At 41.0% G+C, this 25,623-nt stretch overlaps 1 protein-coding gene across 2 annotated transcripts in view; it reads right to left on the reverse strand.

Moving 5' to 3' along the window:
- PRIM2 (DNA primase subunit 2) overlaps positions 1 to 25,623 on the reverse strand; it is a 215,376-nt gene that overhangs the window by 172,769 nt on the left and 16,984 nt on the right. For both annotated transcript variants that reach the window (XM_072944748.1, XM_072944747.1), the window contains exons 6-7: positions 7,274 to 7,378; positions 4,911 to 5,048 (exon numbers count right to left, since the gene is read on the reverse strand). In XM_072944748.1, coding sequence (XP_072800849.1) covers positions 4,911 to 5,048; positions 7,274 to 7,378 — 243 coding nt within the window. The remainder of the gene's footprint in view (positions 1 to 4,910; positions 5,049 to 7,273; positions 7,379 to 25,623) is intronic.

Below are 25,623 nucleotides of genomic sequence, written 5' to 3' on the forward strand. Positions count from 1 at the left end.
CATTTTTCAGAAACAAAGCAAGCATGCCCCACCAGTGACACAGAGTGCGGCGTGTGGAAACCCGAGCTCAGCTGTGGGCTTCCTCCTCCCACGACTTCCTGCGTGATCCCCAGTCTCATGGCTTCACTCATCCTCCCCAGAAACCCAGATGTAAGCCCAACTTCATACCTGCCATCTCCACTCGGATGACAGTTCAGCACCTCCCACTGAACGTGATCAGAGCAGAACTCTTGGTTTTCTTCTGTGGACATCTCTCACAGTCTTCCACATCCTAGTAAAAGGCATCACTACCTGGGCAAAGATACTATACACCTCTGAGAGTGACGGTGGTACCCAGCTCACCAGGTTACTATGGAGAGTAAATGCGCTAACTCACACAGAGCATTTAGAAGAGCACCTGGCAAATACTAAGTTTTCACTAAGTTTAAGCATCACTACCATTACCATCCTGATTCCTGTTTTTCTCTCACACCCAATCTGTCATATGAACAACAGTTCAAACAAGTAACTGAAATCCAGGGACCTCTCTGGACCATAACCACCATAGCCACCCTACTGCAAGCCACCATCTAGATTAAAGTGATAAACCAGGAGATGGCCTTCCACTTCCATCCTTCCAAAGTGGTTTTCAAACAGCAGCCACAATAACCTACATTAAATATTAATCAGGTCATATCAATCCCTTTTTCAAAACCATCCAGTGGGTTTCCACCGCTTTAGGCTACACATCAAACTCCCCACCCTGGTCGACTCCCAGTCCCACGCGCAGCCGCCGCCGTCTCCCCGGGTACCGCCCACAGCAAGCTCACTCCCCTCCAGCTGCACCCGCCTTCCTCATTCCGCCAAAACGCTGCCCTTCCCTCCCCGGGGCCTCGGCATCGTGACTCCTGCCCTGAATGCACTTCCCTGGACACCTGCTCAGCTGGCTCCGCCCTGTCATATCGTTACTGTCCACTTCCTTGGTCACTGTCTACCTCCCACTAGAATATATGCTCTGTAAGAGAAGAAATTTCCTCTCTCCTGTTAAGTATTGTGCTCCTAGTACCGAAAACAACATGTGGGCAAACAAAAAGTTATTAAAAAAACAATTAACTGAAAGAACTGGCTAAAGCTTCTCAAACTGTTATGTGAAAGCAAAGAAATGTATCTTCCCCTCGCTCTTTTCCCTAACTGATCATCAACTGATTACATCTCGGCTCCAAATTCACCCTTTTTGCCTGCTCTGTAACTGGACCCTAATACTCAGAGTTTGAGGATCTAAATCCTCGGATAATACAACTCATCGCAAAGGCACAGTTATCAGCAGAAGACCCGAGGGGGCACAGTCAGAAAGCCCGAGGCCCAGCCATGGCCCCAGCAGACCCTGGCCAACAAAACGCAGGACCAATCACTTAGGCTCTCTGAGCGGCTCTTTCCTGGTCTGCACAGTGCACGCTGTCATCCTGTCTATGTCAGAGGCCTGGGGTGCGGAGCCAATGAGATAAGGCATAAACTACACGTGGACAAGCGGAAGCCATCATTGTTATTATAGTAACTGTCAGCTCCACAAACTGTTGCTGAGCACTGACCCTGTGTTACACCAAACAGAAATGCTAATTAAGACCAACCCCTGCCTCTCAAAGAGCTTACGTTTTAGCTGAGGAGAAAAACACTAGTCGGAATAACTCCACTGTGGTTTGGTTGAATGCAGGGCGCTGTGCGAGCACAAAGGAGGGACACTCAACACGATCCTGGGCTCAGGGAGGTTTCCTGGAGGAAGTGGTGCCAGGCGGAGTCTCAAGGGATCAACAGGGTGAGGAAAGGGTTCTCATCAAACGAGAGCACAATGCCCAACCTCGCCCTACAGCATGTTCAGAAGCCAGATTTGTTACATCCTAATAAAAATCACACGATCCAAGGTTAAAAACAAGCGTTCAGATATCACCTGGGGTAAATTTCTTCTATCAACTTAAGACTTCCCCCAGCACCATTTATTTCACCCTCTAGCGCTAATTAAAATACCTTTTTCTAAGCCTTTAGGGCAATTCTTCTCATCCTGTGAGAATATTTCCAAAGTTTTCAATTACATACTCCAAGGGCAAAACCTTCCTCACCGGGAAGGACAGTAATCAAGAAACCACTGTAAGAGGCTTAGATGGCTCCATCGTCACAGCCCGGAAAGAAACCCCTTCCCTCCTCCCAGCCCTCAGCTGTGCACAGGAGTCGGGAAAGCTTCCCAGACGACACACTCCATCCCCTCTCCTGCATGATAAGGACAACCTCTCAACTAGACTTGGCCCTGACCGACCCAGGAGAAAGCCAAGCACAGCCTGAGGCAGCAAGTCACTGTCCCTCTTCTTTCAACCCAAAGAAACTGAGGCCAGAACTCTCCTCAACCCACAGGCCAGCAGGACAAATGCATTAGAGTCCCAGTCCACTAAAGCAGAACACTGACGTGCCCTACACCCTGCAGCTCCACTCCTAGCCCTGTAACCCACTGAAATGTGTCTGTCAAAGATGTCCTAGAGTGTTCCAAGCAGCAGTATTAGTCATAACCAAGAGAAAGAAAACAAAACCCTATCAACCACAGATTGGGATAACCTGTGATAAAACCCACTGGAACTGGGATGAATCCAAACCATGTGTCACCTGTTAGGATGCAGTGCAAAGAACAGCATCACCTCTACGATATTCCTGCTCAAGGTGGGAACTTGACTTTATTTTTTAAATAACCAGCCTGTAATCTTCAAAAGTGACAGTCACGAAAGTCAAGGAGAAACTAAGACCCTGGTCCAGACCAAAGGAGACTAAGAAGACATACGTAAGTAGCACATGTGATTAAGAGTTAGGTCCCTTTGAAGTAAAGGACATGATTGAAACAAGTAGTGAAACCTGAACGGGGTCTGAGGATTAGGTGGTTGTCACGTACTGACACTAACTTCTCATTGACAGCTAAACTGAGGTAACGTGGGAGGACATCCTTATTTGCAGGACGTAAGTATTGGGGGTGATGAGGTATCAGGTTGGGAACTTAATCTCAAATGGTTTAGGGGAAAAGTTACTGTTTTTATCTGCAATTTTTCTGTAAGTTTCTGATTGTTTCAAAATTCTAAAAAATTATTATATATATTTTTAAACTGTATGTTGAAGCAAGAAAGAACGAGCAGGAGGTCAGATAGGAGAAAGGAATTCAAAATCCATATGCTATATTTTTTACCAATATAAAGATTCAGTGCAATTTGTTGAAAAAAGTGAATTACTAACTTAGAAAATCATAGTGTTTTATATCTTTAATCTCGGCATATTTAGATACTCCATCTTCTGCCCAGAAAAAGTAGGAAAAAATTCAGATCATTTTTACCAGCAAGGAAAACTTTTTTCATTCATTCTTTTTTTTTTTTTTTTGACAGGGGAGAAGCAATTCTGTTTGTTTTATGTATATGTTTCTTGGTGGAGGGAATAGGGATTGAACCCAGGACCTCCTGCATGCTAAGCAGGCACTCTACCACTGAGCTATACCCTCCTTCCACTGAAAACTCTTCTCAAAAACCCCCTCAAACAGTTGCTTATACTTTCAGTCAGAATTTGGAAGGAGAAGGAAACAGCCAGTATCAGCTCGAGACAGTACCACGAGCTTCCTGAAATGCACGGTGATGTGTGTGGCCGTCTTGGGGCCAGGGGACCAAGACTGGCATTGGGTGGGTGAGATGCCCAATGTCCTGAAAAGTAAAGGCCTGCCTCCCACGAAGAAGTGCTATTCAAAATGTCGAGAGAGAGGAGTGAACAAAACCAGTCTTAATAAAAGAAGGGGAACTGCCAACCAACAGGCAGACGTGAGCATCCGCCACAGAGACTCTCAGTGGTGGGACACTGACCTTACCTGCACGTACCTCACAGTCCAGGGTAAGTCACAGTGGTAACTACTACTAAACAGTCAGGAAACTGTGCAAAAACACTAAGTTACCGAGGATAGAACACACACACACACACACACACACACACACACAAATAGAGAAGAGGAAGAACGCCGATTATGCTTGGTGTTTTCATAAACTGCCTCATTTAATAAAACCACAGTTAATATTTAAGTCTTCCCAAATGTTGACACAACTGAATTATACCTGTGTAGGTAACTCCAGGGAGTCAGTAATAAAAATTACTTATACCAGAAAATAATTACAAGTTTTAACACAAAAGGAAAGGCTGGACTTGGTGTACACTGTAATCAGTACAGCTTAAAAAGAGCGTAACTTTGAAGTTATGTACTAAACATTAAGTACACAAAAAAGTACCCCTACAAAAGTATAAAAGAAACTCAGATTCAGATTAAAAGACAACAGCTATGAAAAATTTGTATACTTTTAAGATGCTATCATTTAAGTGTCTGCTTTTAACAAATCTCTTTAAAAGTACTGATTATATCATTTATTCAACTCAGCTGCCTCCGATTTCGCCCAGCAGTGGGCTGTTTATTGTAGCACTAACGTATAACTGTCTTTAGTATTTAAATATAAAGACTTTGTTCTATATTGCCTTCCACTGACACAAAATACCAATTTAGAACAGAAATCTGGGGGTGTATCCACCGCAGGCCACACTAATTGTTAAGGACCATATATGAAATCCATTTTCAAGGAAAAAAAGATACATCTTTGAAGACACAGAGGCTATTCACAAAATTAATCATCTCACCATTAGTATTAGTATGAGAAAGAAAAAAATGGCAAAATAACAATGGGTAGTAACAAAAATATTGAAGTTCTAGAAATAACAGTACAGCATCATGAGCAATCTGAGTATCATCATAAAAATTAAGTAAACTTATTTCTTAAGAAGATAGAGAACAAAACTATCAAGAGTATGTAAGTGAAAAATGTGAACACATGGAAATAAAGTGAAGATGGAAACATGGAAACAAAGTAAATACTTACCGCCAAAGCCTTGGACAGTTTGGTTCTAAAGTCATTCAGGATGATCGCCACAATGTCCCTGAGTGGTACATAAGCAAAGCCATTTTCCAAATAGACTTTCCTTCCTCGGAACAAGTCCAGGGCATCCGCAAAAGGGATCTGAATTCAGAGTCAAACAGGGAAAATAAGTCAGTCATTACAACATCCTTCTAGTCTTCATGCCAAGTCCAAACAAAATCCGTCCTAAGAGAAGGTCCTTAGTCCCAGCACATCAAAAAAAAAAAAAAATGCAAAGATCAATTTATACTCTTAACAATAAACAACAGTATTAGGAGGAGTGGGAGTCCAAACTGATTGGGGTTTTTTTCTTTCTTTTTTTTTTTTTTTTTTTTTGCCAGAGGTGGGATAGTAACTAGATTTATTTATTTATTTATTTTGTAAGTGGAGGGACTGGCAACTGAACCCAGGACCTCATGCATGCCAAGCAGTGCTCTACCACTGAGTTATACCCTCCCCCTATCCAAACATGTGCTTGTTTCAAAGTAGATGTTTCAAAAATAAGCCAAGTTAGAAAATTTTATTTTTACTCTTAACTCATGAGTTTACAAATTATAATCACCAGGATTTCAAAGCCCTCTGAGTACCCTGCAGTCCCTTCTTATGACATATTCCACATTTTATTCTTCATCAAGCAGAATCCAAAGAGTATACACTATGTCCAATGCTAAAAATTACTCATAAGTAAAAGTAATTCCAAATCCCTTCATCTATGTTTCTACTTTTTCTCTAGAGAAATATATTGGGAAAGCTAATCTCAACACTAAGAAATAGAAATAATAAGTGTCCAGTTTTCTTATGAAAATAAATATTTGCCAGGAAATATTTTTCTAAAAACCTCATGCTATTTTTAAAGTCTTATGACTATCGTAAAACTCTAAGAGATGAGCAGATTACGGTATCAGTAAATTGTGAAAATCATTCTTACTCTTCAAGTTTTTCTCCTTCTTAAAAATGATGTAAAAAATTAGGTTTAAAAAAAAATCCTCAAATTGCTTGTTCACCCAAGTTTTAGGAAAGAGTTAAGTCTGTATGCCCATGATTCTTCTACATACTCAGTGACACCACACGGCATCAGATCATGTGTTTTTACAGAAAGGTTTGATTCTTTTACAGATTTCTACAACCAGCACACAGCCCCTGCCCTGAGGAGGTTCGGTGCTTAGCTGAGGAAACAAGACAGACACACATGGAAAGTCAGGCATCTCTGCAGAGCAGCTGGGGTGCCCCAGCCCAAGACAGGAGCTCACACAGGACACGTGACGGGGGTGCCAGGATTTAGTGCACTAATCCAGGCAAGAGAAGGAGAGAGTCTGAAAAAGTGGGTTCTAGTCCACGCTCTTCACTGACTAGACTTGGGATTCCGGGACCCTCAACGAACACTCCTAAACCCCCAGGTCTATAAACCCAGGCAAGGGGCGGAGAGATGGTCTACACGCCCCTGAGGGCTGGGTTCTTCGGCTCCAATATTCCATGATTCCAGCTTATGAGGGGGTCACGGTGGAGGTGGAGATGCCCAAGCAGAAGCAAAGGCTGATGTGAGGGCAATGCGTGGTGTGGGAGGAGGAATGCTGAGGGCCTCGCTCTGCATGTGGAAGGCTGCGTGCTTCCACAGGGAGGTCATAACAGCGCCAACGTGGAGGCAGGATTCTAGACTCCTGGCACCCACCAAGAAGCAGCCACTCTTGTCAGAGGAATCGGTGGTGCAGGAGCTATCGAATTTTAAGATGAATTTCAGCCCCCCTCCCCCCGTTCTGGACCTCTTCAGTCCCAAAGCCACCCAGTGGGTTCAAGCAAAGCAGGTGTCTGGGCTGAGGGGCAGAGGGAGACAGAGGTGGCCCAGGGAGAGGGGCTGGAACCTGAGTGGGGGAGGCAGGGCTTGCGGCGGGAGAGCAAGCAGGCAGCAGGGCCCAGACAGATGAGACTGTGCACGAGGGCACTCAGTCCAGGCCCGGTGCCAGGCCCGTGGGCACACGGGCACAGACAGCCTCCCGCGCCAGGCAGGGATACAGAACAAGAAGTCACGGCCAGGGGGTGACGAGAGGACCCTTGCCAGGGCACCCATCGTGGGGCACAGAAGCCGAGCACAGGGACAAAAGGGAGGACTTGCTTCAAGAGACTGGCCAGCAGTGAGGGTTGGAAGGGGGTCAGCGAGGACAGCCCAGCACAGAAAGGTGGTGCTTCCCTGGTCGGGTGAACGTGACCCGAGCAGGAGAGGGAGAGGCTGTGCCGACACGAGGCGATACGAACGGGTTAATTAAACACATAGATAAGCCTAATTTGATATACATAACAAAACCTAAGAAGTATTTCAAAAGTTTACATACCTTATAAACTGACTCCAAGTCCAGCTGAGTGGGTGATGGAGCGCTTAAGCTGGGTGATGAAGCGATGAGATCCTGTTCTCGGAGAGTCTTCTCTCCATCACTTATCTAAAAGGAAACATATTTCTTATCACTTAAAAATTAAAACTCTTCCTTCAGTTTCAATAAAATACTTCCCTGTTCCAGGGAAGATACTATACTTTTTTGAAAAATGTTAAAACCCGATATGTCAAGTCATCCCTAATATTACTAAATCATTGCTATCATTAATGAAGCCCAAATAGGGAAGAAAACTTAATATACTTTCAAATTTCTACTCTGACGATCTCTGAGGGCACATATCAAAAGAACAGTAGCAGGGAAACAGAAAGTATTATAGTAAGAAAGAAGTTACAATAAAAATCAAGGTAACAGAGACTAAATATGAGCGTTATCCCAATTTGGGATTATGTTAATTTATTAAAATCTCTATTTGCAGTTAAGAGCGGTTTAACTATTTCTGAACTTTCTAGCCACATAAAACAATTCCAAACCTAAAGCACTAGTTATTTGTAGGAACAACAATAGCTCTGTTATCTCCTGTAAGATTGACAGAGCTGAGTAGATACAAATTTTAAACTTCTGTACAGAAAAGTAAAAGATCTATACGTGAAGATGAAATATAAATGACAAACTGTGGGAAACATTTATGTCATATGACATCTGATTACTCTCAACACACCCCCTAAGTAGCAGGACGTAACAACTAGTAATCCAAAAGTAAACCGCAGCCAAGATTCACAGAAGTGGAAATAATAAAAGGAAATTAAAAATAATAATGTAGCATTATTCTCTACCTACTAAAATGGCAAAAGTTAAAACGATTTTGAATCCACGGGGTTGGGACACTCTTTGTGCAGGGCACTTTGACAATGTACCTCATAAACCCTTAAAACATGTAGACCCTAACGATTTTACTTCCAGAATTAAACTTAATAACAGAACAAATACAGGAAAAATTTCTCTTCATCACAAAGTTATTTGGAATAATTTTTTTTTAAACTAAATGCCCAACAACAGGTATTTGGTTAAATAAAGTGCAGTAGAACTTGATGTTTCAGTAAAGCAAGCTACATTATTCAGATCAAGCTCTCAGAGAAATCAAAGAAAATACACTGGTAAAAATTTTTAAAGCATCTTCTTTAAAGCACAGAGGATTAATATACAGAGTCAGGCCCACTTGAAGTGGGGTATCTAACAAGAGAGCCTCCTGCTCTAAACCATGGGTCTTCAAGGAAATTGCAAGCCTTGAACTGGTTTTAAGGTTGTCCCCGCATCAAACGCCCCAGACGCCTGGCAGAAGAAAACTCAGGTCCTCTCTGGGGAACGTGCATTCACAGCCTGCCCCAGAGGACTCCTGCAGATACATTTTCACACAGCATCAGGTACACTGTATTTTATAACACGGCAAATAATAAAACATCGCTTTGTGAGCAAAAAGACAGAAGAAAAAGACTCATAAAGTGCATAGGTAATAACTATGCTAGGATGCAAAAGGAAATAAAAGACAAGGGTAATGATATCCGTATGAATGGAAAACTCTAACAGGGGATCTGAGGAGGGGATCGGAAGGGGGAAACAAGTCCGAGAGAAAGAGACTTTTATTTTTGCTAACTCTGGGAAAGCAACTTCAAAGAGACTCTGCCAAAAGTGGATAAACTACCCCCTCCTCTCTGGGGCCCTGAAGGACTAGGGACGGAAGAACCACAGGTTTCTCAGCCTTCATGTGAGAACAGACATGTGAGCAAAGAATCCTGCACTCTTCAGATCCACAGAGTAGAAATAATGAATAAAATTCTAAGGAATTCGATGTGTTTCTAAACTGTTCACCCAAAGTAACCAGGTGCATTCTGAATAATGCACATTCTATCTAAAATTAATGTCATTTCCTATGTTATAGCCTTTCAGTAAATATGTTGTTTTTCCTTGGTGAATTAAAAAGTTCATCCATTTGTCACACACATTCTAAACCTTCATTTATCCATTTAATAATAAACATAACTTACAAGACCAAAGAAACTTCTCGCTGAAAAATGCAAGATGCCTGACTAAAACTTTGCTAATTATTATAAACTTCTACTGACTTATTTCAAATTTCTAAAATAATCGTGCTATCCTCTTCTCCTTTCAGTATAAACACTACCGTGAAAAATATGAGCATATTTCATTTTCTCAAGCTCCCCTAATGAGGTTAACTACTGGATACCTAGGAAAAAATCTTCCTCTCAAAGAACAAGATAAGATTAAACAGCCTCCTGCTTCTAACAAAGGATCTTATGTAGGAGTGAGAACAGATTCAGTGGAATAATTATAAGAGCAGAGTACAAGGACAGAAAGTGTGTAGTTTTTTATAATTGCAGAGGCCTAAGTTCAAATCTTAAACAAGCAAATTAAGCTCTTAACACGTTGTTCCTTCATTGGTAAAGTGAAAAAAATATGTTTCATGTACTTTCTGTCACAATTAAATCAAGTAAAGTATGTAAACTGCCTAGAACAGGCCTAAATAGAGCAGGCCTTTAATAAATGGTAAGTATTTATTACTATTACTGGTGATGTACATTTTGATCAGCTTGTTTTCCTGGGCTTTTTCCAGGAATGCACTGAAAGGTTTCTGACCCATGTGATCAAGACGGTGAAGAAGGAAGAGCCTGAGCTCACCTCCTACAAATACGCTAAAACTACACCTACATACAGAACAATCTCTCTGAGAAGGACCTGAAGATCTGCAGAACAGCTCTTGTGCAATTGAGGATATAAAGGAAAAAGCACACTGAGAAGGGCAGGAGGGGCAGAGACACCATCCAGTTAAGACCCACACCTCCAGTGCAGCAGGAGAAGACACCACAGACTCAGAGGTCCTCCCTAAGGAGTGAGGGCTTTGAGCCCCATATCGGACACCTCAGACCTGGGGACTGGCACTGGGTGGGTGAGTCCACTTAACTGGCTTTGAGAACCAGCAGGGTTTACATGCGGGACAGCTGGAGGGCTATAGGAAACTGAAATTCCACTCTTAAAGGGCTCACATACAAATTCACTCACTGGGAGTCCCAGCACAGAGTCAGGGTTTAAAAAGAGCCTGGTGTTCTAGACAGCTTGCCGGGGCCACCCCAGCAAACCCCAAGTCCACGCCAACTCCAGCACCAACCGACCCAAGTCGGCAGCCCCAGCGTGTCCTGGAAAAGCCCCAGCCCAGCCACACAGCAGCTCCACCCAGGCAGCCAAAGCCAAGTAGCACACACAGCCTACACTGAGGACACTGCTACATAAGACCGCACCTTCAAAACCAGGAGCGGTAACTGTTCCATCCAACTCATAAGGACAAATGCAGGAAGTGAAACAAAACGAGGAGACAGAGAGATTTCTTCCAAACAAAAGAACAAGATCAAATCCCAGAGAAAAACCGTAATGAAATGGAGATAAGTATCTTACCCGATAAAGAGTTCAAAGCAATGGTCCCAAAGATGCTCACAGAACTCAGGAGAAGAATGGAGGAACAGAATGAGAACTTTTCAATGAAAAGAGTTTGAAAATATGAAAAAAAAAATCAGAGCTAAAACATACAACAACTGAAATGAAAAATACACTAAAGGGAATAAACAGAAGATTAGATAACACGGAAGGCCACATAAGCAACAAGGAAGTGAGACTAGTTAAACTCATCCAATCAGAACAGCTAAAAGAAAAAAGAATTTTTAAAAATGAGAACAGTTTAAGGAACTCTGGGACAACATCAAGAGCACTGACATTCACATTATAGGGTCCCAGAAGGGAAGAAGAGAAAGCGGCAGAACACTTAGTTCCAAAACAAAATGGCTGAAAAGTTCTCTATACTGGAGAAAGAAACATAATCCAGGTCCAGGACGCATGGAGTCCCAAACAAGATGAACCTGAAGAGGCTCACACCAAGACAGATAGTAATTAAAATGGGAAAATTTAAAGAGAGAGAATTTTAAAGCAAGCAAGACAAAAACATTGAGCCACATACAAAGGAACCCCCCATAAGGCTACCAGGTGACTTTTTAGCAGCAACTCTGCTGGTCAGAAGGGAGTGGCATGATATATTTAAAGTGATGAAAGGGGAAAACATACAACCAAGAATATTCCACCCAGCAAGGGTCCCATTCAGAACTGAAAGAGAGGGAAAGAGCTTCCCAGACAAGAAAAAACTAAGAGTTCATTAACACTTTTTAAACCAGTCTTACAAGAAATGTTAGAGGGTTTTTTAAGAAGAAAAGGCTATACTTAAAAATGAGAAAATACTCCCAGCTAAAGGCAAATATATAGTAGACAGTGGATTACCCACTTAAAAAGCTAGTATTAACACTGAAAGAAATCAGTCATAAAATCAACCATAATTATAATACACAGTTAAGAAATACACAAAGTAAAAAGATGTAAAGTATGACATAAAACATGAGGAGGAAACAAAAATGTAATGCTTTTAGAATGCATTTGAACTCAAGCAAATATCAAGTTAAAACAAACAGCTCTATATATGTATAGGTCAACATATATGAACCTCATGGTAATGACAAACCAAAACCGTACAAGAGATACACAAAAAATAAAGGAATCCAAACATAACACTGAAGAAAATCATTAAACTACAAGAGAAGAGAACAAGAGAAGAAAGGAACAGAGAAGAACCACAAAAACAACCAGAAAACAATAACAAAATGGCAGTAAGTATATACCAATGAACAGTTACTTTAGAGGGTAAGGTATAGCTCCAGTGTAGAGCATGCAAGAGGTCCTGGGTTCAATCCCCATTACCGCCACTAAAATAAATAAACCTACTTACCTCTCTTCCCAAATAAAAATAATTAAATAAAACAATAATAAATAAATAAAACATTTAATTATCTCTCCCCTACCAAAAACAAACAAACAAAAAAATACTTAAAATTAAAATGAACTAACCTCTCAAATAAAAAGATATAAGGTGGCTACATGGATAAAAAACAGTAAGACCTATCTAATAGACTCCCTACAAGAGACTCACTTCAGATCTAAAGAGACACACAGGCTGAAAGTGAAGAGATGAAAAAAGATATTCCATGAAAATGAAAAGAAAGCTCGGGTAAATTTTCTTATATCAGATGAAAGATTTCTTGAAACAAAGACCGTAACAAAAGACAAAGGACACTACATAACGATAAACAGGTCACTCCAATAAGAAAATATATTATTTGTAAATACTTATGAACCCAACATAGGAGCATGTAAATATATAAAGCAAATACTAACAAACATAAAGGGAGAAACTGACAGTAATACAGTAATAGTAGGGGACTTTAAGACCCCACTTACATTAATGGATAGACAGAAAATCAATAAGGAAACAGTGACCTTAAACAACACATTAGGCTAGATGGACTTGGTAGGCAGATAGATAGATAGATAGGATAGACAGACAGATAGAGAGAGAGATAGAGAGATAGATAAAACATTCCATTGAAAAGCAGAAGAATGCACATTCTTTTCAAGGGCACATGGAACATTCTCCAGGATAGATCACATGCTAGGCCCCAAAGCAGGTCTCAATAAACTAAAGAAGACTGAATTCCCAGCAAGCAACAACAGTATGAAACCTGAAATCAGTTACAAGAAGAAAATTAGAAAAGCAAGAACACATGGAGGCTGCACAACATGCTACTTGTTGAATATGTTTGAAAATATTTCTTCAATTTCTTGGAATAGTTTGAGGACAGGTATTAACTCTTCTTTAAGTATCTGGTAGAATTCCTCTGTGAAGCCACCTGGTCCTGGACTTGTGTTTTCTGATTACTGTTCAGATTTTCTATTTCTTTCTGGTTCAGTTTTGGAAAATTGTGTATGTCTAGGAGCTTATCCATTATTTCTAGGTTGTCCAATTTGTTGGCATATAATTGTAGTAGTCTTTTATGACTGTACTTCTGTGGTATTGTTTGTAAATTCTCTTTCATTTGTGATTTTATCTATTTGGGTCCTTTTTTTTTTCCCTCCTTGATGATTCTGGCTAATGGTTTGTCTATTTTATTTATCTTTTCACAGAACCAGCTTTACTTTCATTGATCTTTTCTATTTTTTTTTTTTAGTGTCTGTTTCATTTATATCCCCCCTCTTTTTTTTTTTAAATTGAAGTTTAGTTATTTACAGTATTGTTAGTTTCTGGCAACTAAAGTTATCTGAAGTGGGTTCCCCATCTCCAGTTTTCCTGTGAACTAAGTTAATCAAGTCTATGAAATCTGCAACTGTTTCTTTAATTCCAAACTATTTATTTCAAGCACCCAGTTAATTGGCAGAATGCCTACGTCTTCACACAGCTTTCTATTACTGAGCTTCAAATTTTCTGCTTTATGACATCCCCCTTATGTTATCTTCTGCAATAACCTTTTGGTGCACAATTAAAGGCCTCCAAACTCAATCTCTGTTTAGGCTCCAACTGGCAAATGTCTTGAAAAAAAGCAAAAGAAAGTCATTTTCCCTCCCACTTTTACAATGCAGCCCAGTAGAAAATTGTTCAACTTTACCTAGTTCTGAGTTTTTTAACTATGCAGCATTTTGGATATTTTCAAGATCAGTGGAAGAGAGGCAGCCAAACTCCAATTTCATGAAAGACGGGATACAATGGAAGCTTTCCAACATAAGCAGCTAACAGTAGGATATTACAAAAATAAGGCTCTACTTAGCTGAAGAGGAAAGGAAGAAACCTGCTTAGAGTCAATACTTACCAATGGTAAAGTCATATGTATTCAAGCAAATGGAGAATGAAATAAAAGAGTAGGAGAAAATAAGGTCGTTAAAAAAATGAGTTGTTTACATTTTCTCTTATGGGCCATGGGAAATCCAATCTTTGGAAATCCAGCTTTTTAATAACTTGGGTGTGATTATATTTCTATTGTATATTTCAAATCCAAGCAGACAGCAGACAGGAGAACACTACATATTTTTTGTGCCTGGACGAAGGGAAAGGAGATGTTTATTCCAAGAGATGCTCAGATACATGTATCTGTAACTGAAAATATTAGAAATCAGTTTTATGGCTTTGAAAAAGGTGTCCTATTTGTTGACCGAATTCAACAATTTCAGTTCTTTAGAAAATTATTCCAACATCTGAGGCTGTGGGTGGCAGGATACTCCAGCATCAGAGTATCTCTGTCACCTCCTCTCTGCCTTTTTGTCTTTTAGATTCAGTTGAAATACTATTAGCTCAATGACGCCTTCCTAGATTAACCCAGCCCACAGCAATATCCTCTTTACTTTTTTTGTAACTCTCACTGACTCCATCAAATATTTTACCTTGTTCTGTTTCTGAAGTTTCTTCCTGCTCTCCCAAGCTATAAACATGTTCGTGCAAACCCTCCAGCACACACAACCTAATGCTGGATACACAGAAAGCATGTATTAAACATTGGCTATCAAGTCATATAAAGGACAGGCATGGCTCTAGAATTTCTATGTAGCATGGACTTTCAGAGTAGAGTTCTGGCAGCTTGGGGATCGATCTAAAGGACACATTTGCCTAGCAAGCATACTTCTTACAAACTCTGTGTTAATTTAGGGTATCCTGGTAGGAAGGGGGTTGTAGATTCAGGTTCTTCTAAGCCACCTCCTGATGCTGACAGACACTCAGACAAGTGTCCCCATCACCTCATACAGACACTACTCACCCATTCATCCTACTTCAAGTCCTCCCCTCCTTTATACCCTCATCTCAACTTACAGTTCCACCCCTAATTACACTCCTAAATGTTCAATGCTTCACCTGCACTTACAATGTGGACTCAAATACAGGAAGAGGCCGTGACACCACCCCGCAGGGACAGCCAGCTCTCTAGCTCTCTAGCTCTCAGGGACGCCCCCCTCAGGGCAGAACAGGAAGCAGCACTGCCTGCACCGGCAGGCCACTCCTCCAGGCCCCGCCCCTTCGCAGCCCTCCTTCCACTCCTCTGCAGCAGAAATAGGAGGAAAGGGCTCATTTCAGCCGTGAGGAGCCTACAACATTAATGTGAGCCTCTCTGTAACAGCCGTCATTCTCATAATATTGTAAATACGTATCCTATCCACACTGTATTATATTATATAATACAATCTCCCTCCAAAGCCTGAATCCTCCCCTATCTCAGCGTAGACATTTTCATTCTGCGGCCTCAAAATTGCAGAAAGAGAGTGAACACACTGAATTCATACATTGTTCTCTGCAATGAACTTAACACTGATCTTTTATTCAAAATATCAGCCACTTGGTTCCTTATCTGTGTTTTCCCTGCTACTGTTACTTTTAAGCTACCAAAAAGGGCAAAATGATTAATTATTACTTCTATTTTATAGAAAAATCAGTAAGAGCAGCCTTGGAAATTTACAAGGGGAGTTTATGCTGCATCTCATTCACTTTGTTTCTTGCCTCCAGGAAGATCATTACGACCCAAAAGTGATACCGCTTAAGGAATCCAGGAAGCTGAGCAGCAAATGCAAACAGCTGTGTATGGGTTTCCTTTCACCCACGATTCTCCTATTTCTTAAGCAAAGTGTTATAATAGCAGCAAATGTGTCTGCCAACACAAAGGGGTTTTCTTAGGCCTCAACTGTCCTGCTTCCCTGGACTTATAAATAGATTTTTATTTTCAGTCTTTCAATAAGAAATAACTTCAACAGATTTGCCACATAAATTAAAGTCTCTCTCCCTTACCTACCACAATCAAACTCCGTACATTAAGAGCCAATACAAAGCTATTCAATGCTGAAAATAAAAAAAAAAAAATCTGCAACCATTTCAAAAAGGCACACAAAAGTCAACGAGCCTTATGGCATGGGGTCTAACTGATGATTGCTTTTACTCATTTATCAATACCCCTTCCTACTTAAGAAAGTGCCTTAAATAGCCCATCGCACCTCACAGTGCCCTGAACACATCTCCCAGTTCACTATTTCTTAGCTGAACTGAAGTTAGCAAGAAGAAAGGGCTAGACACAATCTAGTCTATATGAAATGAACGCAGTAATTCGGTCTACTTTAAATTCTGGCAAACTCTGACGGGGCAAGAGCACTGTATAATAAAAAGGTATCTCTGGAACTAAGAAGACCTCAAAGGACCCTGAGGCTCCTGGCAGGTCTCAGGGATGTGGCAAGCCACTCTTCCTCAAAACTAAAAAGCCGTAAACGTCTCAGTGAGCTCTTTCCAAGCAGCTTCAGCAATCAAATTTCCAAAAGGGCGAAACCATTTATCAACAGCTTTCCCATTTCTGCCCTCTCTGAGTAATCTGCTCTCCCTCAGAGTTCTCTCTCTACTCACCTAATTATCAGAATCTCATTTTTCATACTATGAACCATAGTTTTGAGTCAGATTATTTTCACTACATTTCATAGTCTTTCCGAATCACGGAAGGGTTGTTTGAGGGTATTTTGTTTTGTTTTCAGCTCAAATTCAAGAAACCAAAAGCTCAAGTTTAGCTATCGATTTCAGCTATCTATTACTGCAGTACAAATGACCCCAAAGCTTAAAACAATAATCATTTTATTCTATCTCCCAATTTTATTGCTCAGAAATTAGGACAGGATATAGCTGGCAATTCATCTGCTCCATGTGGCCTTAAATGAGGTTACAGGGGGCACAGAGCTAGTGAAGAGATGAATTTGAAGAGTCCAAGGGGGCTTCGCACACGTCTGGCCCTGTGGTGGGGACTGTTTCAGCGCTGGGCTCAGCTGGCACTGCTGAGGCATGAGACACAGTCTCTTCAGCTTGGCAGCTGCTGGTTTATGCTGGTTTCAGAACAGATCTGCCCTGCAAGTCAGTTTAGCAATTCTAGTTTGACTTCTTACAGGGTATCTCGAGCAGGACTCCCAAGAAAGTGCGTCAGACTCAGGAAGTGGAAGCTGCCAGTTCTCCGGGTCTGTACCCAGACACGGGTGGCCTGCCACTCCCACCACATTCCAGGGGTCAAAGGACCTGCAGGAGCAAAACCCATAGCTCTCTATTTCCCTTAATCCTCTTACACAGTAACTTGCTTTTCATCTTCTGGGAGCTAGAAAATAACTGAATTTTAAATAACTTCTCCTTTTACCCTCTGAATTAAACTGTAAAAAGTGCTCACGGTCGGAGATCACCCACTTGTCAAACACTTACCCATACATATCCCTAACCCCTCATGTGACACACAGAACAGCAAGATTTGGACTCAAATCTGTGCTTATTCCTTGTAATAAAACTCTTAATATTCCAAATTCTATTGGCTTATCTTATATGACTGAAGTTCTTATAATTTTTTGTTAGTGTGCATGTACTTGGAGCCATCATTTTTAAATGACTCAAAGGGATGTTGGGGGAAAGAACCCAGCATTCTCCACATACATCATCTATTGTGAATCTCATGCAGAAGTTAGACTGGCAACTAAAAATAAAAACATTAATATGAGTTAGCACTCACTGTGTGCTTACCACCTGCCAGGCACTATTCTAAGCACCTTACATATATTACCTTATTGAAGCCTCCCAAACTTCTGGAGGGAGCACTGTTACATTTTCTATTAGCAGGCAAGGAATCCAAATGGGAAAAGAGAAACTAGTCAGTGGCAGCGCCGCATGCCACTCCGGGGGTGGGGGGCCCGGCACAGATCCTGCGCTTTTCACCCCCGGGCCAGACGCCCTCGGATTATCCCCACCGAAACAGCACACTGCCCTTGATCCAGTGCAGGTCAAAGCAGGATTCAGACCCTGACCCTCAGACCCCCTTTCCTGACACCCTAGGTCTCCAATGCAAAACCCCAGACATTTTCTGTTACTGAGCCTTTTGCATCTGACTCAGATTAGGGGTAATGCAGTTTATACTCTGCTTTCCCTCATCTTAACCTTAAATCAGCCACAGACACTTGACCAGTCTATGAATAGTCCTCTGTCTTTGCTCTTCCTGAGACAAAGACAAGCTAAAGAGAACACAAAGACTAGGATTCAAATTATTGCCCAGTTTTTGAGCTAAGATGCTCCCCCAGCTTCCAGGCATCAACGCTGACCCATACCTGTGGACTACTTCCTGCCACGACACTCAGATCTGTTAAGGGAAAGATGTGATCAACTGTGAGAAGTAGCAGACCCGTCTGAAACACCGGCCTGTTTCTGCACTTGGTTTGAATGCACATGCGCAGGGCTGCATGGGCCCCCTTGCACTGTCTGACTCACAGTAGGGGGTAAAAAGAGCCAGTAAAAAAAATCAGAGACCCAAAGGACCAACAAAGTTATGACCAGAGACTCTAATGAGCTCAGTAAAAAAGCCAAACAAAGTGCAAATCTTCAACTCTGGGAATAATGAAATTCATAATGACATTGTATATATCAAGTCGAGTCCTCGGCGCACAGCGCTTGTGGATTACCCAGCCCTGCGTTACACGGAAAGTCTATGGATTACTACTGGTATTTGTTACTCCTTAAATTTATGTCTTCATTAGTTTGACAAGTTGATTTTAAATAACAAAAGCCATCTTTGAAAGGTCCATTTAGACTTGCACAGATAATCAGCATCTGCCTCTAATCAAACTGAGATGATTAGCAAATTAAACTAATTAGCATTTTGCATAATTTAAGCAAAGTATGCTTCTTAGGTTTAAGAAGGTGAAACGGTGAATTTATCAGTTAGATATTTCTTTACATCTTTATTGATTATATAATTTTACCACATATAGTTAAAAGAAACATAAATTAAGAGCTAAAACCTAGCATTTCACAACATTTAGGCTAATTCTGTCATTTGAGGCAAATTAACACAATGCCCAGAAGAGAAGAAAAATTCATATTTTATTTCAATTTTCTCCATCAACTCCTCCAGAGGTCAATTTTACCCAAACTAAATTCAAATAGCATTTTTTAAAAAAAAGTTTTCTTTGTTCTAGTTCTGTGAAAAATGTCATGAGTGTTGACAGGGGTTGCACTGGATCTGTGGATGGCTTTGGGTAGTACGGCCATTTTGATGGTGTTGATGCTTCCAGTCCAAGAGCACAAGACATCTTTCCATTTCTTTGCATCATCTTCAATTTCCTTCACCAATGTTTTACAGTTTTCAGAGTATAGGTAACCTCCTTGGTTAAGTTTATTTCTAGGTATTTTGTTGGTTTTTGATAAAATAGAAATGTGTATGCCAGTTATAAAATTCTGGTGTTTGAAGTGAAAAGGAAAAAAAAGCAAATGGCAAAATATCTTTCTTTCTAATGGCTGAGTTGTATTCCATTACATATATATATATATGCTGCATCTTCTTTATCCATTCATCTATTGATGTGCTCTTAAGATCTTCCATATCTTGGCAATTATAAAGAATGTTGCTGTTAATAGCAGGGTGTATGTATCTTTTTGAATTCATTCTTATTTTGTGGTTGGCTTTATTCCTTTAATAACTATGTAAGTCTAAAGCTCTAAACATTCTTAGAAACAATGAACAGTACATACATGTAAATTTTTTTAAATATGTGCAGTATATTGTGTTTACGTATTTACATGCAATATATTGTATATGTGCAGTCAAACTGTAACGATTCTACCTAATAAAACTGAAAAATAAAAAAAAAAAAGGAAGGAAGGAAGGAGGAGAGAGGGAGGGAGGGGACATTTTAGCCATCCAGTACTGCAGAAGCCAAAGTTAACATCACTAGGCATTCAAGCACACAGTTTTAAAGAAAAGCACTCATAAAAAGGTGTGCAATCTGTCAGTTTTCTTTGTCAGACAAAGAGAAACCAGCACACAGTAAGGCAGCCAAGCTGCTGTCACAACAAATCAAGCTAGCCCATTGCTTTCACCTACAGCAACCACATTGTCTAAAAGAAAGAGTAACGCTGACTTTTTTAAAAAACCATTTCCTCTCCTCACTGACCCAAAACACCCCATTAGCTAACAAAACAAAAGTAAGCAACTCTGGGATTTGATGAACATTAGCCAGGTAATAAATAGCAAGAGATTAAGGGCCAGTGAAGGAAGCATGTATCATTTCTAACATGTACTGAAGCCAGCTTCGGATGAAGATGTGGTCTTGGAGACAGCCCCTCTATTCTAGAATCAATTCTCTTGCCAAAAAAAGAAAAAAAAAAGAGGCAGCAAAATTGGAAAGCACTTTTCCCATGACTACAGACAGCAACCTACTAAAAACTTCAAATAAATCATATCTTTATCCTGCTATAAATTCTGCCCAAACTGTAGCTCTCCATTTATGTGCGTGTGTGTACGCATGCCTGTATGTCAGAGGAAGTGGTAAATAAAAAGAAAAAAAGAAATCATGCCAAGGTTATATTCAAAAGGGACACTAAAACGAATTCTAATCCATTTTCAAGGGCACAGAACAAACGAAACAAAAAAATAAGACAGAGTAAAATGAACAAGGGACTGTCCTCTCCAAATCCAAATTCCAGTCCATCTGTACACAGATCCTACTGAATCTCTGAACACCCTGTATCTGGAAAACCCATACAACAGCTCTGACATACACCCATCAACCAAACAGTACCTAAGTTGTCTGTTGAAGGACTTGCTCAAGTGGAAGTATCTTTAATACAACTTACAGTGCTCCGCATCTCCAGGCCCTCAGAAAGCAGCAGTCAGCTCACTGACTGGAAAAAAATCAAGCCTGCATCCAGAAAGGCTGCTTTTTTTTAAGCATTTCATAGTGGGTCTCAATTAGGCAAGGAATCGACAGCCTAATTTGGAGCAACTGGGGCTCTGAAGTGATACGACATATATCCAGGTGAAAATACTGATTTCTCCTAACCCTTAAAATACCAACAGGACAACTAAAGTGCAAATGGAAACAGTTCAAACTCTAGGTATTTGGTGCCTAACATTTAGTCTTACTCATTTACTATTTAATAAACCCCTCTGACCATTTACTACTGAAGCAGAAGGAAGAAACATGAACACTTGCCCAGCGAGAACTCCATCTCGGCACTCTGCCGCCTACACTGCCTGGACTGCGGAGGTAAAGCCCAGTGCTCCAGCTCCCCCACACGACACTTCCAGAGCATGACAGTCCTGCACGGAGAAAAGAAACATGCCACAGGCAGCCAGCGTCCTCAGCAGAAACCAGCAAGTACAAGATTCAATTTCAGTATCATCATCCCTCATTTAGCCCCTTCTCAACCTAATCAAAGGAAAATACATTCAACCAAGAGTTTCTAAGTCCCAAAAGATGAAGGAATTATATAATTGGAAAGCAGAGAAGAAAGGGGAAGGTGAAACTGCTGTACTAAAGTTTGCATCACAGCAGTATTAATAGTCAAGAAAAATCAGAGCGTTCTGTAAAAAACTTTAAAGTGAATTATATACAGTTGGCACTTGAACAACACGGGTTTAAACCACATAGCACCACTGATATGGGAATTTTTTTTTACAGTTCTGCACTATCTATGGTCTGTTGAGTCCGAGGATGGGAAGCTGCAGATTCGGCCGACTGTAAAGCTTTAAGTGGATGTGTGACTGCGAGAATAGGGCAGAGATCGTCGTCTCCACCCACCGTGTTGTTCAAGGACCAACTGTAATTATCACAAAAATTAATTCTAAGATTACAACTGACCAGAGCTTCAAAAACCAAATGCCTCTGCTAATTAGATCGCTTGCTTAATTTTAAACATTCAATACAACTTTTAAAGTTAGAAGTATTGCCCAGTTTTGGTTTTATATACATAATCGAAGTGCTTAATAAATAATAAGATTAGCTGACCGTAAGTATTTACTGCATGCCAAGCATTATGCAGTTTACACAGATAACTTCACTCGGTTTCACAACAATCCTGTGAGGGATATACCATGATGTTCTCTACTCTGTGGAGAAGAACACGAGGCTTTGAAAAGTTAGGTAACTTACCCAGGGGCATAAGAAATCCACTAAGAGATTAATTTTCCCAGGTCTTCTCACTCATACCCTCTCCCTCAGCAATCTTGTTTCTGATCATTTCAAATATTACTGTCATGTGGTATTTTGATTATATACGTCCAACCACGACTTCTTGAACACAGCTGAACATTTTGAATTGTCCACTGCCTGTTTCACTTGGCCCACCAGCATTCACCAGCAATACCTTCAGAACCAAAAGTACTTTCCTATCCCAAACACGTTCCCCTATCTCTACCTTCCCTACGTCACTGGCATTACACTATTCTTGTATTCTATGCACCAAAAAGCTTGAAGGCATCCTCGATTCACATTCCATTAGTCATCAAACCTTCAGGCTACTTCCGTATCGACTACTGAACTTGCCCATTTCTTTCCACTGCCACAGCCTTGGCTATAGTTCAGACCCTCACTCAGGTCTTCATGTGGTCAGTCATTCACTCAACAAATTCTCATCCTTAAAAAAGAAACTGGCAAAATCCTAAAAGAGTTCCACCATAAGTCTTGACATCCTATCACTTGACGATCCTTTTTCCTTGTTTAACTTTTAATTTTAAAATTATAGACTCACAAAAAGTTGCAAAGAGGATACAGAGAGGTCCCATGTACCCTCCCCGCCACGTCCCTCAAGGGCCCCATCTTTCACAACCATCCCACAATAGCTAGACCAGGACCACAACTAGTACAATGTGCGGGTCCACCTCCCTGCCACTGCGTCACATCTGTTGGTCTGTGAGACAATCACGAGTGGCAGGAGTTATTTTCACCCTGAGGGTCTTAGTGCTAATTAATTCATCTCATTAATTAATAGGCTTTAATATACTCATTCTCATGCGCGGTTAGCAGACAGGTTCACCAACAGATGCGTGAAGAGGTGTCAGTATTACCCGGCAGTCTCAGACTGGGTCTGGCCTCTCCACTTCCTCACTCAGTGGGCTCCTGCAGTCACCTTCATCACCCGGGTTATAACCCGGCAGCCCAGGCCCCATAACCCTCCATCAATCCCCTCCTGCCCTGTCCAATCCTGTGAGCCTCACTTCCGCTCTCCCCCATAACCTAATGACAATAATGAAGGGATAAATTTGGAAGTTTGAGATTTGCAAATGTTACCCACTATATATAAAAACAGATTATTAAAAAAGTTTCTTCACTGTATTTAATATCTTGTAATAACTTTTAAAGAAAAAGAATATGAAAGTGAATATGTGTATGTATATGCATGACTGGGACATGATGCTGTACACCAGAAATTGACATATTGTAACTGACTATACTTCAATTAGAAAAAATTTTTTTTCTAAAAAAAGTCAAGGACACAGGAAAGTCACTGCTGTCCAGAACTATCTGGTGCATCACCAGCGCTGCTACACCCAGTCTCCATCATGGAACGCCGGCAGCACCCACCCTCACTGTCACAACCACCAAAATTCCAGAGAGATGTTCAGAATACAGGACTGTGGAATAAAGATAGCCCCGAGAGTCCAGAGCCCCTAGACTGAACCAAGAAGCTATCCTCCTAAAAGGCCCAACCGAGACAACAGTGGACCTCCATAACTTTTCTTGTCCTGACCAGTTCAATTAATTTACCCCTATCTCAGAATAAAATCTACTCCTGGATTTTGGTTTACACTCATCTTTGAATATTACATGAGTCTCTGGTTGAACATGAACTAAAACATGTAATGTGATCAAAGAAATGTTTAAAAGAAGGGCCCAGAGAAGACAAGCAAAAAGAGGTATGGAAAAGGCTCGGGCCAGGTAACGAGCCCCTCACCTACAAGGCTGTGGGAAGGCAACGTCTTCCTGAAAGGCAGCACACAAGTTACACTGCGAAAACTACTTATGGTATACTTAATGTATTTGGTTTCTATTTCTGCCAAAAATGGGCAGCTAAAATAAAACACTTAGTAAAATTTAAATCAGTGTTTTAATTTCCTACCTTGATGTAAATCTCTAATCTGTGTGTGTGTGTCCCTTCAATGGGCCGTGTCAGCATCGACTCCACTTCATTTCAGGGCCAGTTAAGGGCTGGCTGGGAAGAAATCTGCTCACGTACTGAGTAACAAGCTTTGTGATTTGCACACTGCAAAAAAATCTAGAGGTCTGATTTTGGGGTTCCAGCTCTATCCCTCAACTCTGGGGAGGTTAGTTAACCTCTCTGAGCTTCAGTTTCCTCGTGGAGCTGCTATGAGGATTAAATTCTATAATCCCGGGAAGCTTAGTGCCTGGCACTCGGTAAACACACTGCAGTGTCAGCCACTAGTGACTAACTTTCTCCCTGTGTCTCCTTAGCTCACTGGGCAGACCAAAACCTTAATAAGTTCATCCACAAGTATTCCTTCCCTAGGGAGCAAGGACTCTGTGCAAGTTCCGAAACAGTCCTCTGGTCTTCCCAACATTCGAACAGAGGCCTCACTCCCTGGATCAGCTGAAGGAAGCTGGAACATACTGGCTACCAGGCTCTAATACAGACAACAGGAAGATGGTCTTCCCCAAAAGCTGCGTGGGACTCGGACATTAGGAGAGCATACTTTAACCAGAGAAGAATAAGGGAAAGAAAACCAGACAGTTGGCAGGTGTCAGTAACTGAAGAATTTAGCGCCCCATCAGGCTGCTTCAGTGGGGTGGGAGCAGCCGGATGCTTGCACTGATAGGACCTGGGCTAACTGGCCAATGGTCATTACTGCAACTACTTCCTCCTGCCTCTGTGACTGAGTTCGCCGCCCAATGACCGGGAACACAGATGCTTTCCTCTGCAACTCCACTGGCCCCCCACAGCCCTGGTTCTCATTCTCACCCAAACACCAGGGTAAGGCAATCTGACCCAGCCTCTGAACTAGGCCATGATACGACTTCAGCTGAAAAGAATTAAATTTTCAGGGGCCCTCGGGGTAATAGGAAAAGGCTAGAAAGATTATGGAATGAAAAAATATACACATTAAAAAACTAAGTGGCTTCTTTTGGGGAACACCTTCAGAAAACATGAGTACCACTTTACAATGTAAATGTTTAACTACAGAAAATAGCAGAACACTAAAGATGGCATTTAGTAAAATTAATTTCATTCTCTTAGGATCTAAACAGTAACATATATCCTATATACATAACAGTATAACACAATCAGGGTATAGCTCTATGTGGGCAACTCCAGCTAATTTACAATCATACATTTTTCATGGGCAAAATTATAGTCATGGAGTCATCAACCATGAGAATACAAGGGATTCTGTGTTCAAAAGCTGCAGGAAAATCTTTTAAAAGATGACTTTAGCAAGTAATTTAAAAAATTTTTTGCGTATGTTAATTTTAGCCTTCAAAGTTAATTCAGCCCTAAGTTTCACAGCCAGTCATAGTATCTTAAGGTTTAAACTGTCTTACAATGTACAGAATCTAGTTTTGTAGCTTGGTAAGGAAAATCTAAATTCTGTGAACTTCTAAAATATTGCCACTAAAAATACACCATCTGCCAT

This window comes from Vicugna pacos, chromosome 20 (assembly GCF_048564905.1).
Source record: "Vicugna pacos chromosome 20, VicPac4, whole genome shotgun sequence".
In the NCBI taxonomy this organism is placed as follows: Eukaryota; Metazoa; Chordata; class Mammalia; order Artiodactyla; family Camelidae; genus Vicugna; species Vicugna pacos.